We start from the raw sequence: 12,953 nt of genomic DNA, 5'->3' as shown, positions 1-12,953 counted from the left end.
ACTATTTAAACGAATCAGTAACTTGCTCATATTAGATTATTTATGACTATTACTCTAATATTATTATCAATATGCTACTTTTAATTCTGACTTTGTTGCCATACTGAAAATAGAACTTTTACCCTCATCTCCAAACAAAAACAAAAACCCAACCCCAAACAACCCATCTCCTTAACTGATATAATATTAACAGTTTAATTGCATTTTTCTTCTTACTTAATAGATTTCGTATATTTTCTTCACTTCCCCCTCTTTTTCCAATTATTCATTTTAAAACACATGTTCAAAAAGTTACACAGGATTTATAAGGATGACATCTATCATTTGGGTATTTATGCTTGCAGAATTAAGTTCATTTTAAAGCTGTGCATATTGTAAGAGGGAATGCATGAGTACAAGGCTTGTTTCCTTTAAGAAAGAATAATGAAACAAAGGGCATTTAAAAAAAATATATTGTTAACTTACGTTATCAGTGAAAACTACACCAAGCTTCCAGATTTGATATTTTGCATCAATAGAACTTAACCTAGTAATATATAAAATAATTTGAAATTAATCAAGGTGTTTATTCATCCCCTAATTATAATGTAAGCTTTCCCCCCCCATTCGTTAGGCTTTCTTCTTGATAGTGCATCCACTAAAACATTTCAGAATTTTGTGGAGGTTTTCTGCATATATTTTTGAAAACAAACATTTCAGCTATGAAAATGTCCTTTAAATGAATGATAACATTATATTTGAACAATGTAACATATATACTAACAGAAGTTTCAGCTCTCCAAGGTCTGGTCCTTTATGTAGTCAAGGAAACATCATTCACTATAATGGGAAAGTATCCGCGGACTTAAGGGAATCATCAGAATTTGAGTAATACAAAATCTTCAATAAACATTCTCAGAGGAGAAATTTCTAAAACAACCCAATGAAGTCTTATTCTGAAGGGAGTTGGAATGCTTATGGAAAGGAGAAAAATAGAAAACTGAGGAGGAGGGGAAATGGCATGTGTTTTCCTGAAAGGAACATAAAGAACCTACTGTCTGCAGTGCTACTTGTGCCTAATGGTGTATTCTCTTGAACTTCCTTCCAACTAAAACTGTATGTCAAAGTAATGAAGCTAAAAGAATAAATCAGGTATCTTATGTGCCACTTACATGCTATTGTTTAAAATGATTGATCATTTTAACTTACTTACAATATTATAAATAATAGGCATAAGAAAGTTTGTGTATATATAATAAAAAACCTAAAATATCTGTGTTCCCGATTCATATGTGATAATTTTGTAATAACGTAATGAATCAGGCCAGCTCTCTCGTTTCAAGATAATATTACACTCCCATCTAGACTATATCTCCCTAATCTTTCTCAAAGCAATTTTGGTCAAAAGAAATTGGATAAAGATAATTACACTACTGATGTGTAAGTGATATGTTCCCAAGTGACAATCCATAGGCAAAATGTTTAAGCTCCATTATATTGTGCAATCTGTAAGTGATTTCTCTTTTAGAAAGAATGACAGTTATAACTTATTGTATTACACTATAAACTCAAAACAAAGATGCTCAATAATCTAGCATTTAAAAAAAAGAATTAAAGTTAAGCATATTAGCCCGTGAAATAAGCAACTGATTAAGTATAGTGGTAGATCGCCAACATTGTCTCATTTTAACACTATGGTTTTATGAAATTCATAAAAGCATAGTTAAAATATTCCCTCTCTCAAAATAAGACCACATTAAAAATAGATATTTCTGTCCAAATAATTAACGAACCTCAAAGCTATAACAGCCATAACAGTATTGCTATTTATTTATTTTGTTCTTATTAGGTTGCCGAGATCCATGAACTGAATAATAATATAATTTGTGAAAGCACAAAACTCTCCGGATCAACATTATAATGCACAAACACATACTCTTTATGCATAGGATTGGATTGCTAAGACTGCAGCTTTCCATCACAGGGCTGTCCATGCATAACCACAAACATAAAAATAGACAAATAAAATGAACAAATCAGTTTTATTATTTTAATACATTTCAGTTTATTAAATGTAAAAGCAAACAATACCATGAAACAAGAGAGGCTTCATCTGATTCAGTATGTTCTACTGGACTAAAATCCAGAGCACTTTTGTCCAGACCTAAGAGTTCTGCAATGCGCTCTGCTCCATATAAATCGCCATACTTGTTGATTACCTTCAAGAAAAATAACATAAAATAAAGTATCATGTTTTAATTCAAGCGGTTCTCACCAAGTTTAAAAACACTTTTGCATTCAAAAGTCGATGCTTTTTAAAGACTGCTTTCTCACAGAAAGGAGGGGAAGATTGAAAGTGTGGGGGGGGGGGAATCTCCCAGTGAGAGCAATCAAACATAAAATCCTAAAAATAAACAAATTACCATTGGGGGGGAGTATGCAGAGCATATATGTTCCTATTGTTCTGCTAAAACATCTTGGACCAATCCAATAGGTGCTTATTGTTATCAAACATGGGTTACTACCAGAGGTGGGTTGCTGTCGCTTCGGCCCAGATCAGCCGAACCAGTAGTAGCAGCGGTGGGAGGCTCTGCCCACCTGTCCCGATGCTTCTGTGCATGCGCAAAAGCATTGCAAGCACATTCAAGTGTGCGCAGGAGAGCACCCGAACCGGTAGTAAAAAAAATTGGAAACCCACCTCTGGTTACTATCTTTTATTTAATATTTTTATTTTGATAAAAAAAATTAAGGAACGTACCTTTCGTTTCACAAACTTGTCCCAATAATTATTAGGAAAAGATCTGCAACAAAGACAAAGTAATTATTCAAATTTAATTTAACAAACAAATAAACAAAGCCTCAATACAAGACAATCCAGTAAGAACACCCATCCTATGCACGCACAAAAAAAAAAAAAAAAACCAGAAGAAAATCCACAACCCCATCCTCACCAAAAGTAATTTAATTGCCTTGGTGCTTTATTATTTTAGTTCATGTTATGCAGATATCATGTTCACACAATAATAATAATAATAATAATAATAATAATAATAATAATAATAATAATAATAATAATAATAATAATAATAATAATAAATATTTATTTCTTAGCCGCATCCTCTCCCGAAGGACTCGGGGCGGCGTACAATGAAACATATGAAATAAATATGTGGACAGAACAAACATATAACAGAGACATATACCGAGACATACACAAGGAGGAGGTCGGCTGATAAATAAAACAATTAAAATACAATATTTAAAAACCCCTAGATAATTAAATATAATTAAAATACCCAGTAAAAACCCGTCAGGAGCGATATGGTTAGATCAAAGTTGAGCCAGGCCAGCTGCTTGGAATAGGTGGGTCTTAAGCTTAATACGAAAGGAGCGGAGGTCAGAGGTATTCCTAATATCCAGAGGGAGGTCATTCCACAGGGCTGGGCCCGCCACAGAGAAGGCTCTACTCCTAGGTGCCGCCCCCCGACACTGTCTAGTGGACGGCACCTGGAGGAGGCCCTCTCTGTGCGAGCGGATTGGTCGCAGGGATGTATGGGGCAGAATACGATCCCGCAAGTAACTAGGTCCTGAGCCATGGAGCGCTTTAAAGATTATTATCAAAACCTTGAAACGCACCCGATAGACCACAGGAAGCCAGTGCAGCTCGCGCAGGAACGGTGTCACATGGGAGTACCTAGTACTCCCCATAATTACCCGCGTGGCTGCGTTCTGGACCAACTGTAGCCTCCGGGTGCATTTCAAGGGAAGCCCCATGTAGAGAGCGTTACAGTAGTCCAAGCGAGACGTCACCAGCGCATGAGTGACTGTGCGTAAGGCGTCCCGGTCCAGTAGGGGGCGCAATTGACGCACCAGGCGAACCTGGTGGAACGCCCCCCTTGCCACGGCTGTCACATGGTCATCCATGGACAGCCGGGCATCCAGGAGGACGCCCAAATTGCGCGCCCGCTCCACGGGGGCAAGATGAATGCCCCCAATGGCCAATGATGGAATTAATTGGCTGAACCGGGGAGCTGGCACCCACAGCCACTCCGTCTTGGAGGGGTTGAGCTTGAGTCGGTTGTCATCCATCCAGATCCGTACGGCTTCCACACACCGGGACATCACTTCGATGGCCTCGTTGGGGTGGTTCGGGGTGGAAAAGTACAGCTGAGTATCATCAGCGTACAGATGGTATCCCACCCCGAAACCACGGATGATCTCACCCAGCAGCTTCATATATGTGTTGAAGAGGAGTGGCGAGAGGACCGACCCCTGTGGCACCCCACAAGTAAGGGGGCGTAGGGTCGACCTCTCCTCTCCTGCCAACACACGCTGCATCCGGTCAGAAAGGTAGGAGCCGAACCACCGCAAAACGGTGCCCCGGACCCCCAACCCCTCCAGCCGGCACAGCAGGATACCATGGTCGATGGTATCAAAAGCCGCCGAGAGGTCTAATAGGACCAGGACAGAGGAACAACCTCTGTCTCTGGCCCTCCAGAGATCATCCACCAACGCGACCAAGGCCGTCTCCGTGCTGTGACCGGGGCGGAAGCCGGACTGGCGCGGGTCTAGATAATCATTTTCCTCCAGATGTCGTGGAAACTGATAGGCCACCACACTCTCTACAACCTTCGCCAAAAAGGGAAGGTTGGAGACAGGACGATAATTGGCCAGCTCCAAAGGGTCCAGGGAAGGCTTCTTGAGCAAGGGTCTCACCACCGCCTCTTTCAAGGCGGCCGGGAGAGACCCCTCGCTCAGCGAAGCATTCACTAGGCCCAGGAGCCAGTCTCGTGTAACCTCCCAGGATGCCAGTACAAGCCAGGAGGGGCACGGGTCCAATAAACATGTGGTGGGTCGCAGTCGTCCACGCAATCTGTCCAAATCCTCGATGGCAACCAAGTCAAACTCCTCCCAGATCGATACCTCAAGACTCGCCATGGACGTCTCCATTGGATCACTGACAGGAACCCAATCTCTCCGGATTTGAGCGATTTTATCCTGCAGATATTTACCAAATTCCTCTGCCCTGCCCTGTAGGGGGGCCTCCCGCGGCCTCTGAAACAAGAGGGAGCGGGACACCCGAAACAGGGCGGCAGGGCGGTTCTCCGCGGATGCAATGAGAGTGGCACAATATTGGCGTTTGGCCACTCTCAATGCCACAAGGTACAAACACTAGAATAAAGTTTTTTTCATAGAGTATCAAATAGGGTAAAAAAGCTCAAGAGAATGATGACATCATAGAAACTGTGCCTCCTATTGTTCCCCCATTTTTTAAAAATTATTTCCCCACTCTGGGATCACAAACCCTTTCTCTCTCTCTCTCTCAAGTTATTTATATCTATAAAGAAATAGAAACTAGTCTATAAAATTATATGTGTCTAAAAATTCTTATACTTTAAATCAGGGGTAGTCAACCTTTTTATACCTACCGCCCACTTTAGTATCTCTGTTAGCAGTAAAATTTTCTAACTGCTCACTGGTTCCACAGTAATGGTGATTTATAAAGTCGGGAAGTAACTTTACTTTATAAAATTTATAAAGCAGAGTTACAGCAAACCCCTACCGCCCACCATGAAAGCTGGAATGCCCACTAGTGGGCGGTAGGGACCAGGTTGACTACCACTGCTTTAAATTGATAGTTGATTATATACTTGATTGTTTTTTGTTCTTTGATGGTTTTTTCATTATTCATCATTTTATTGAGACAGGGTTACTAGTTGTTGTTTTTTAAATATCCTTATAGAAAACAAGCATCTTAGTATTAAAAGTAAAACATTTATTTATTTTTATTAATCTAATTTATATGCCGCACCCTCTCCACCAAGGGACTCGGGGCGGCGAGATATTTATGAATATCTACAGCCAATGATAAGTATGATGAAAAGTTAAGTTCTTCCCTGAAACATAATTCATCCTTTAATGTATTACTTTCATTGTATTCATTTAACTTCATTCACAAATTTCTGTTCATGAAGAAACAAGGTGTTTTCTCAGGGAGGAATGGGTACTGTACAAAACACTATTTGTTTACTCGTCAGTTCTGCATACGTTTTTCCTAAAACAAAGTGCTTGTCAGATCTGGAAGCCATATTTGGCCTCTTGGACTTCAGGCCTGCCACATTTTCTACTGTGGGAAAATGAGAGGGGGGATTATATAGATATTATACAGAGTCATTAAGGCCACCTGGAGGTTTTTGATCACACATAGGGTCACCTGGGTATTGCAAATGGGTGTGGAGCCTTCTTGGAATTGAATCTGTCAAAATTGAACAGCCGTCTCTCATCAGAGGGGAGGGATACGACACCTATCTTCAGTCTACAACAGTGATGGCGAACCTGTGGCACGCGTGCCACAGGTGGCACGCAGAGCCATTTGTCAGGGCATGCGAGGTGCTGCCCTGTCAGCTGGCCAGCGCGCATGTGTGCTCTGGCCAGCTGAGTTCATCCTTTTTTAAAGGCATTTTCCCACTCCCCAGGCTCCAGAGCCTTTATAGAAGCCTGGGGAGGGCGAAAAGAGCCTCGCCCCTCCCCCCCGAGGCCCTCTGGAGGCTTCATGAGCTTCCCTGAAGCCTCTGGAGCGCAAAAAACCAGCCCTACGGGCGAACCGGAAGTTTGGGAACGGACTTCCGGTTTGCTCGGGGGGTCGTTTTGACTGCTCCGGAGGCTTCAGGGAAGCGTCCTAAAGGTCCCTCAAGCCTTCGGAGCGCTCAAAACGACTCTCCGAGCAAACCAGAAGTCACTTCCGGTTTGCTCAGAGGTTTGTTTTGACTGCTCCGGAGGCTTCAGGGAAGCATCCTAAAGCTCCCTCAAGCCTTATGAGCGCTCAAAACGACCCTCTGAGCAAACCGGAAGTCACTTCCGGTTTGTTCGGAGGTTCGTTTTGAATGCTCTGGAGTCTTCAGGAAAGCGTCCTGAAGGTCCCTCAAGCCTCCGGAGGGGTGGAGGAGGCTGTTTTCTCCCTTCCCAGGCTCCTATTAAGCCTCTGGAGCCTGGGGAAGGCAAAAAAGCATGCAAAAATGGGGGAGGTCATGCCTGTAGTGCGCTCATGCGCACTGGGGGGGTCACACATTGTATTATGGGTGCGGCACACCTGCACACTACCCTCCTGCACTCCCCCCACTTATGGCACACGAGCCAAAAAAAGTTCGCCATCGCTGGTCTACAACGTAGTCCTTTCAAGACTTCCAAAAAGGCTCCACATTTATACTACTCAGGTGACCTTGATGACACAGATAAACCTCCAGGTGGCCTCAAAGACTCTCTACAAGGATGCAAATGGCCAGCTGTCTGCAAGGAGTATAAATCCCTCTTTTTTCCACTATCCAGTCAGAGCTTAAGAAGTTTCTTGGATGAGAAGAGAAACATTTTCAAAGAAAAACCAGAAAGTCCAGTTGCCTCTTGAAAAAAGTACCTTTGGGGCAGTGGTGGGTTTCAAAAAGTTTTAGAAGTAGAAACTCTGGCATTTGAAGCATGCAAGTCTTAAAGCTGTCAAGTTACAAGACCCTTGCATCCATAACTCTTTAGAAAAAAAAAACCCAGGGATGTTCAAACTTGACAGCTTTTAAGACTTGTGGACTTCAACTCCCAGAATTCCTCCTCTCGCTCTTCATCTTGATGATGTGCGGATGGGCAAGGGGAGGGAGCTGGAACTGGTTCCTAATGGCATTGTAGATTTGTGGAACCTCTTCTATAGAAGAGGTTAGAACTGGCAGGAATCCACCCCTGCTTTGGGGTCCTTCTCATCTCAAATTTTATAAAACAACAAGCATGTCAAACATCTCTCTGAAAACACTAGAGACTCAGAGGCAGCAAAGTTACAACTTTCTATTAAATATATTTATCACAATAGTCAAAAGGTCATTAAAAAGAAATCCAACAATGTTCAAGTGTTATATTGAAGTAATATACAAGCAATGTTTAATTATTTCTCCTTTTTCTCCTGTCTGTGTGCCATAAGGGGTTGGGGTCCTTCAAACCTTTGAGCAGCAAAAAAGGCTTTTATCTATGCATTATTACTAACAAATCAGCATTTGGTTCAGGTCTTGACGGACCAAGCCCTCACAAAGTGGGGAGTAAGTTGTCTGCTTAAAAAAAGATTACATTGGAATAATACTAATATTTATTTATTTCAATCTTTATGGCCCCTCTATCTCATCATAGCGATTCTGGGTTGCTTCTCTAGTCAGACATTGAAGTGAAGAGATAATATGGAGCAACATTAAATAATTTCCATGTAGGCAAAAATAAAAGAGCACATTTCATATTCTTGCTTCCTGACTGAACATATAAAGTTATCTTGCATTATATCAGATGAGTGGTATTCTCTGGTCTCTGGGAAGCAAAATTCTCTTAAGCAACTTGCCACATCCGATGCTGCTACATATACATTTTATTTAGATAAAGGTAACGGTTCCCCTCACACATATGTGCTAGTCTTTCCCGACTCTAGAGGGCGGTGCTCATCTCCGTTTCGAAGCCTAAGAGCCAGTGCTGTCCGAAGACGTCTCCGTGGTCATGTGGCCAGCATGACTAAATGCCGAAGGAGCACAGAATGCTATTACCTTCCCACCAAAGGTGGTCCCTATTTTTCTACTTGCATTTTTACATGCTTTTGAACTGCTAGGTTGGCAGACTGGGACAAATAATGGGAGCTCACTCCGTTATGCGGTACTAGGGATTCAAACCACCAAAGTGCCGACCTTCATGAACTATATAGGAAGATGGTCAGTGCCTATATCAACACAAAATTGTGATTTGTATCGTACATAAAATATCATAATTTCACCTGTACAGAATTATGTTGGGTACACTGTCAAAGTAAGCCTTAATAAAATCCTACTGCAATTCAACATACAATGTGGCACTTACGGAGTGTTTATGACTAAACGATCCCATTGCCCTTTAATATCATCTTCAGATGGTTGCTCTGTAATATATAGACCATCAAATTCTAGCTTCCTAGCAATGTCTTTTTCACGTTTGAATACAACCAAGGGAACCTTTAGGGGAAAACATTTTGAAGTATTTTAGTGATCTCAAATTTTGAAATGAAGGTAAATATTTTACAATGACTTCAAGCTGACTGAACATTTATAGAATTACTTGAAATAATCTGCTTTTAAAAACATTATAGATAAAGTGAATTATTATAACAACTATGATATTGTTATTTACAAAACGGTTACAATTTTAACTCACTATATGTACAACTATCTGATAATCCATATTATATAAAAAATAGATGCTATTTGATATAGAAATTGAATTGGATTCAGGATTAGTGCAATGTATTTATTGATCAATACGTTTTCAAATATTAATAAGCATATTTGGATCTAATATTGCTTACAACAAATTAACAGAAGAAGGATCTTTTATTTAGCATGAATTGTACAGTTAAATAAGAATACATAGGATACATATAAGATTAAATGTGAGCATAGACTTGGATACTTTTTTCAGTTCTATACAATGTTTAATATTAACTGGAATCTATGCATTTAAGATCTATGTATGTTATTAAGATACCATCTTTTCTGATTATATAAAGAATATTTCACATTGTTTCCAGGATCTGCAGCTCTTCTAAGAACACTCCAGTAATTTCTTTGATCTTATTCATCCACCTGATCCATTGTCTTTGTTTACTTTTACTTCCTAAGCACAGGCTTTTTCAAAATTCATCATTCATTTGAATCATGTACCCAGATATGCGAGTTTCTGCTTGCTAATAATCACTCAAAGGAAGCAGTCCATTTTATTTGCTTCAGCCTTTAGATTTATCAATGCTATTTGCAATCCATAATACTTTTAATAAACATCTCCAAATCCGTAATTTTTTCTCTCCCTCTTTCTCAATATCCACCTATCATAGCTTGGTGGAGTCTGTCAATGTGCTTTTCTTATTGATATTATGACTATTATTATATCGAATTAATTCAATTGTCTTCCGATCCCATTATATTTGTATTGCATTATTTTGTACTTTTTGCTGTTTTTTTTTTAATTCATTCATTGCCCAAAGTTGCCATTGGTGAAATTACTGGCCACATAAATCAATATTGATTTATCAGTGTCATCAAGCGTCAACTCTTAGTGACCACATAGATTTCCTCCAGGAATAAATGAAAATAAGTAAATAGCTTCCAGGGAAAGTTTGTAACTTTCACTATTCTGATAAATCCCTTTCTATCCAGATTCTCTTATTCTAGAAGTACAGAATAACAGAGTTGGAAGGGACCTTAGAGATCTTCTAGTCCAAACCCTGCTCAAGCAGAAGACCCTATACCATTTCAGAGAAATGGCTGTCCAATTTCTTTTTAAAAACCGTCAGTGATGGAGTACATAACTTCTGAAGAACCTTATATCAGGGATCTCATGTCCTTCTGCCTTTTCTACCTGTTGATTTGGAATATTTCTCTACACATATGGCACTAACCTTCCTTATAAAATCTTAAGCAAAACTTTGCTTGTATAATAAATTAGTGCTTTGTCCAGGGATTTGCACATTATCTTTCATTTGTCGTCTTCAGTATACATTTTTTAATATTATTAGCTGCATCTGGGCAGGAAGTAATATAAAAACTATCCTGTTCCAGATGAATCTTGCTTTAATAACAAGATATAACTTAAGTCTAATTTGACTGGTATTTCTGGACTCATTGTCTTGAGTTCTGGTTTGTTTTTTGATCCTATCTTCTACTTTATGTTTGGGTGCTGATAGCTGTTTGAACTTAGTTGTTGCTTCTTAAGTTTAAAGCTGTTGTCTATGACTGTCTGACATGCTACCATTATTTAAGACACAGAATTTACCCATGTTTCAATATATCTTGCATTTGTGATTTTGCTGATTTGGTCTTTCATTCTTTCTTTTAATTTTCTTTATGATCCTCATTGTTCTCCAACCCTGGATCTCATTTCATGGTTTTTGAGGTTGGTAGTCTCTGGGATGGTTTTAAGGGAAGGATGGAAAACATTTATCTCTCAAAATCTTTTACTATCATTATTCTCAGAGTTCCAAAAAGGAAAGGTTAAGCCAAAACATCAGCTCTTCTCACTGGACTAGACTGAGACGTAGCCTCCTGAAACCATGTGGAATGATGGCAAACATAGTTTTGCCAAATTTTCTAATACTATCCAACCAATAAACAAATAGTAGCCAAGTGACTTGATGGAAAAATGAGGAAATATGCATCACTTTATATAATAGTAATATGACAAGAAAGTGACATATTAATGGCTATATCAAGATAAAGGAAATGACTAACCTTCAAATAATAGTATCCAATTACACATAGGAAAGAAATAATAGTATGAATAATAGCAAGTGCCCTAAGTGTCGGTGCCATATAACCTGTGCTCTCTTGTAAGACAAAGAACACCATTCCTTCTTCATCCTCATCTTCATCTAAAGATTGCCATAAATCAGAATCTTCTTCCATTTCTTCCAATGGTTCTTCTGTCACCTGTCATTCACACATACACACATTCTTCTTACGGGTATAAAGCAACGCATTCCTAGATAATGCTTCTCAAAGCCATAAAAATACATAAGATACTACTGTAAACACAGCATAAGTTATTGAAATATAAAATCAGTGGATTAGTGTGATAGCAATTCAAATGGCTTGCTATGAGTCTCCTTATTGCAAGCATGCTATATTTTTCTATTAATTAGTGGATGACAATATAAAATATTATAATTGTCTCAAAGAAAACAACCGAGGTAACAATAGAATTAGCCTGCTCTACCAGAGTGTAAATCCTATAACAAAGATAGTATGTATGGGGCACACGGAATACTTTAAATTGTAAAACATTATTATTGAGGTATAAAATAATAAAATAGAAACCAATCATAACATTAAAATATGCCACTAAGATTTTTTACCTCTGTGATTTAATTGAATTAGTAACTTATTGATGGATATGGAAATAGATTCTATGGAGTTGGTGGAAAGGAAGGGAAAAATGTTTCCTATCTTCCTGTCCCTTGTAATCCCCAGAATGATTTTCCAAGCCTCTTGAAGGATATTTCAGAACAGCTTATAAATTAATGTTGGAGGTTGCAGAGAAAAGAAAGAATTTAAGAAAGTATTACCAATTGCTCTTCTGCTTCTCCTGGAGCCCAATTCTTTGCAAATAGATGGAACTGTTTATGCTTCAATGTATTTGGAATATTCAAGCTATAAAATTAGTATTCACTTTCATTATCTAATTTATAGTAATAATACTATATCTGTAGCTAAGATTTTCAATGTTGTAAATATCACTCTGAAAATTTAGACACTATGCATAGGATAGATATATTTACATTACCTTGTAAAAGAGGAGAATAAAATTGATGGCAAAGGCAACAAAAAGTGCAAGAAATCTTAAATTGTAGAAATTTCTTGCCAAATAGTGCTGGAGAAACAAAAAACATAAAGAATGTAATTAGTTCATAAAGAAGGTTCAGATCTAAAATGTTATATAAGGAAATCTATATAATTTTTCAAACTTCAAATCATAATAACTATATTTGTTTCAATTAAACTGATTATATTAATGTTAATTATATTTCATGTCAAATTTTTCTTTCCCTTTTCAATCTGTCTTACAAAAGGCCACACAGAGCCCAGTTGTTAAGTTTAAAATAAAGGTAAAGGTTTGCCCTGCCCATTCATGTTCAACACTAGGGGGCAGTGCTGCCCTCCATTTCTTAGCCAGCATTGTCCAAAAACACTTCAGTGGGCCTGTGACCAGTTTGACTATATGCCGAGGTACGTGTAATGTTGCTACCTTCTCACTAAAGTGGTACCTATTTATCTACTCACACTCATGTTTTTGATCTGCTAGGTTGCCAGGAACTGGGACAAGTAACAGGAACTCTACCCTGTCTTGAACCTACCCTGTCAGCTTTCCAGTTGACAAGCTCAGCGTCTATAACCGCTGAGCCCTCACAATCCCTTTTAAGTTTAAAGCGCTATTATTTA

The 12,953-nt window shown here is 38.9% G+C and overlaps 1 protein-coding gene across 1 annotated transcript in view; it reads right to left on the bottom strand.

Moving 5' to 3' along the window:
* RYR3 (ryanodine receptor 3) overlaps positions 1–12,953 on the bottom strand; it is a 334,068-nt gene that overhangs the window by 16,788 nt on the left and 304,327 nt on the right. Inside the window, exons 91-96 of the mRNA XM_081937281.1 lie at positions 12,298–12,384; positions 11,247–11,444; positions 8,848–8,978; positions 2,738–2,780; positions 2,071–2,198; positions 466–526 (exon numbers count right to left, since the gene is read on the bottom strand). Of these exons, the coding sequence (XP_081793407.1) occupies positions 466–526; positions 2,071–2,198; positions 2,738–2,780; positions 8,848–8,978; positions 11,247–11,444; positions 12,298–12,384 (648 nt within the window). The remainder of the gene's footprint in view (positions 1–465; positions 527–2,070; positions 2,199–2,737; positions 2,781–8,847; positions 8,979–11,246; positions 11,445–12,297; positions 12,385–12,953) is intronic.

This window comes from Natrix helvetica (genome assembly GCF_964273705.1).
Source record: "Natrix helvetica genome assembly, chromosome: 1".
Classification (NCBI taxonomy): Eukaryota; Metazoa; Chordata; class Lepidosauria; order Squamata; family Natricidae; genus Natrix; species Natrix helvetica.
The sequence above is the reverse complement of the archived record's forward strand: the minus strand, read 5'-3'. Positions and strand labels throughout refer to the sequence as shown.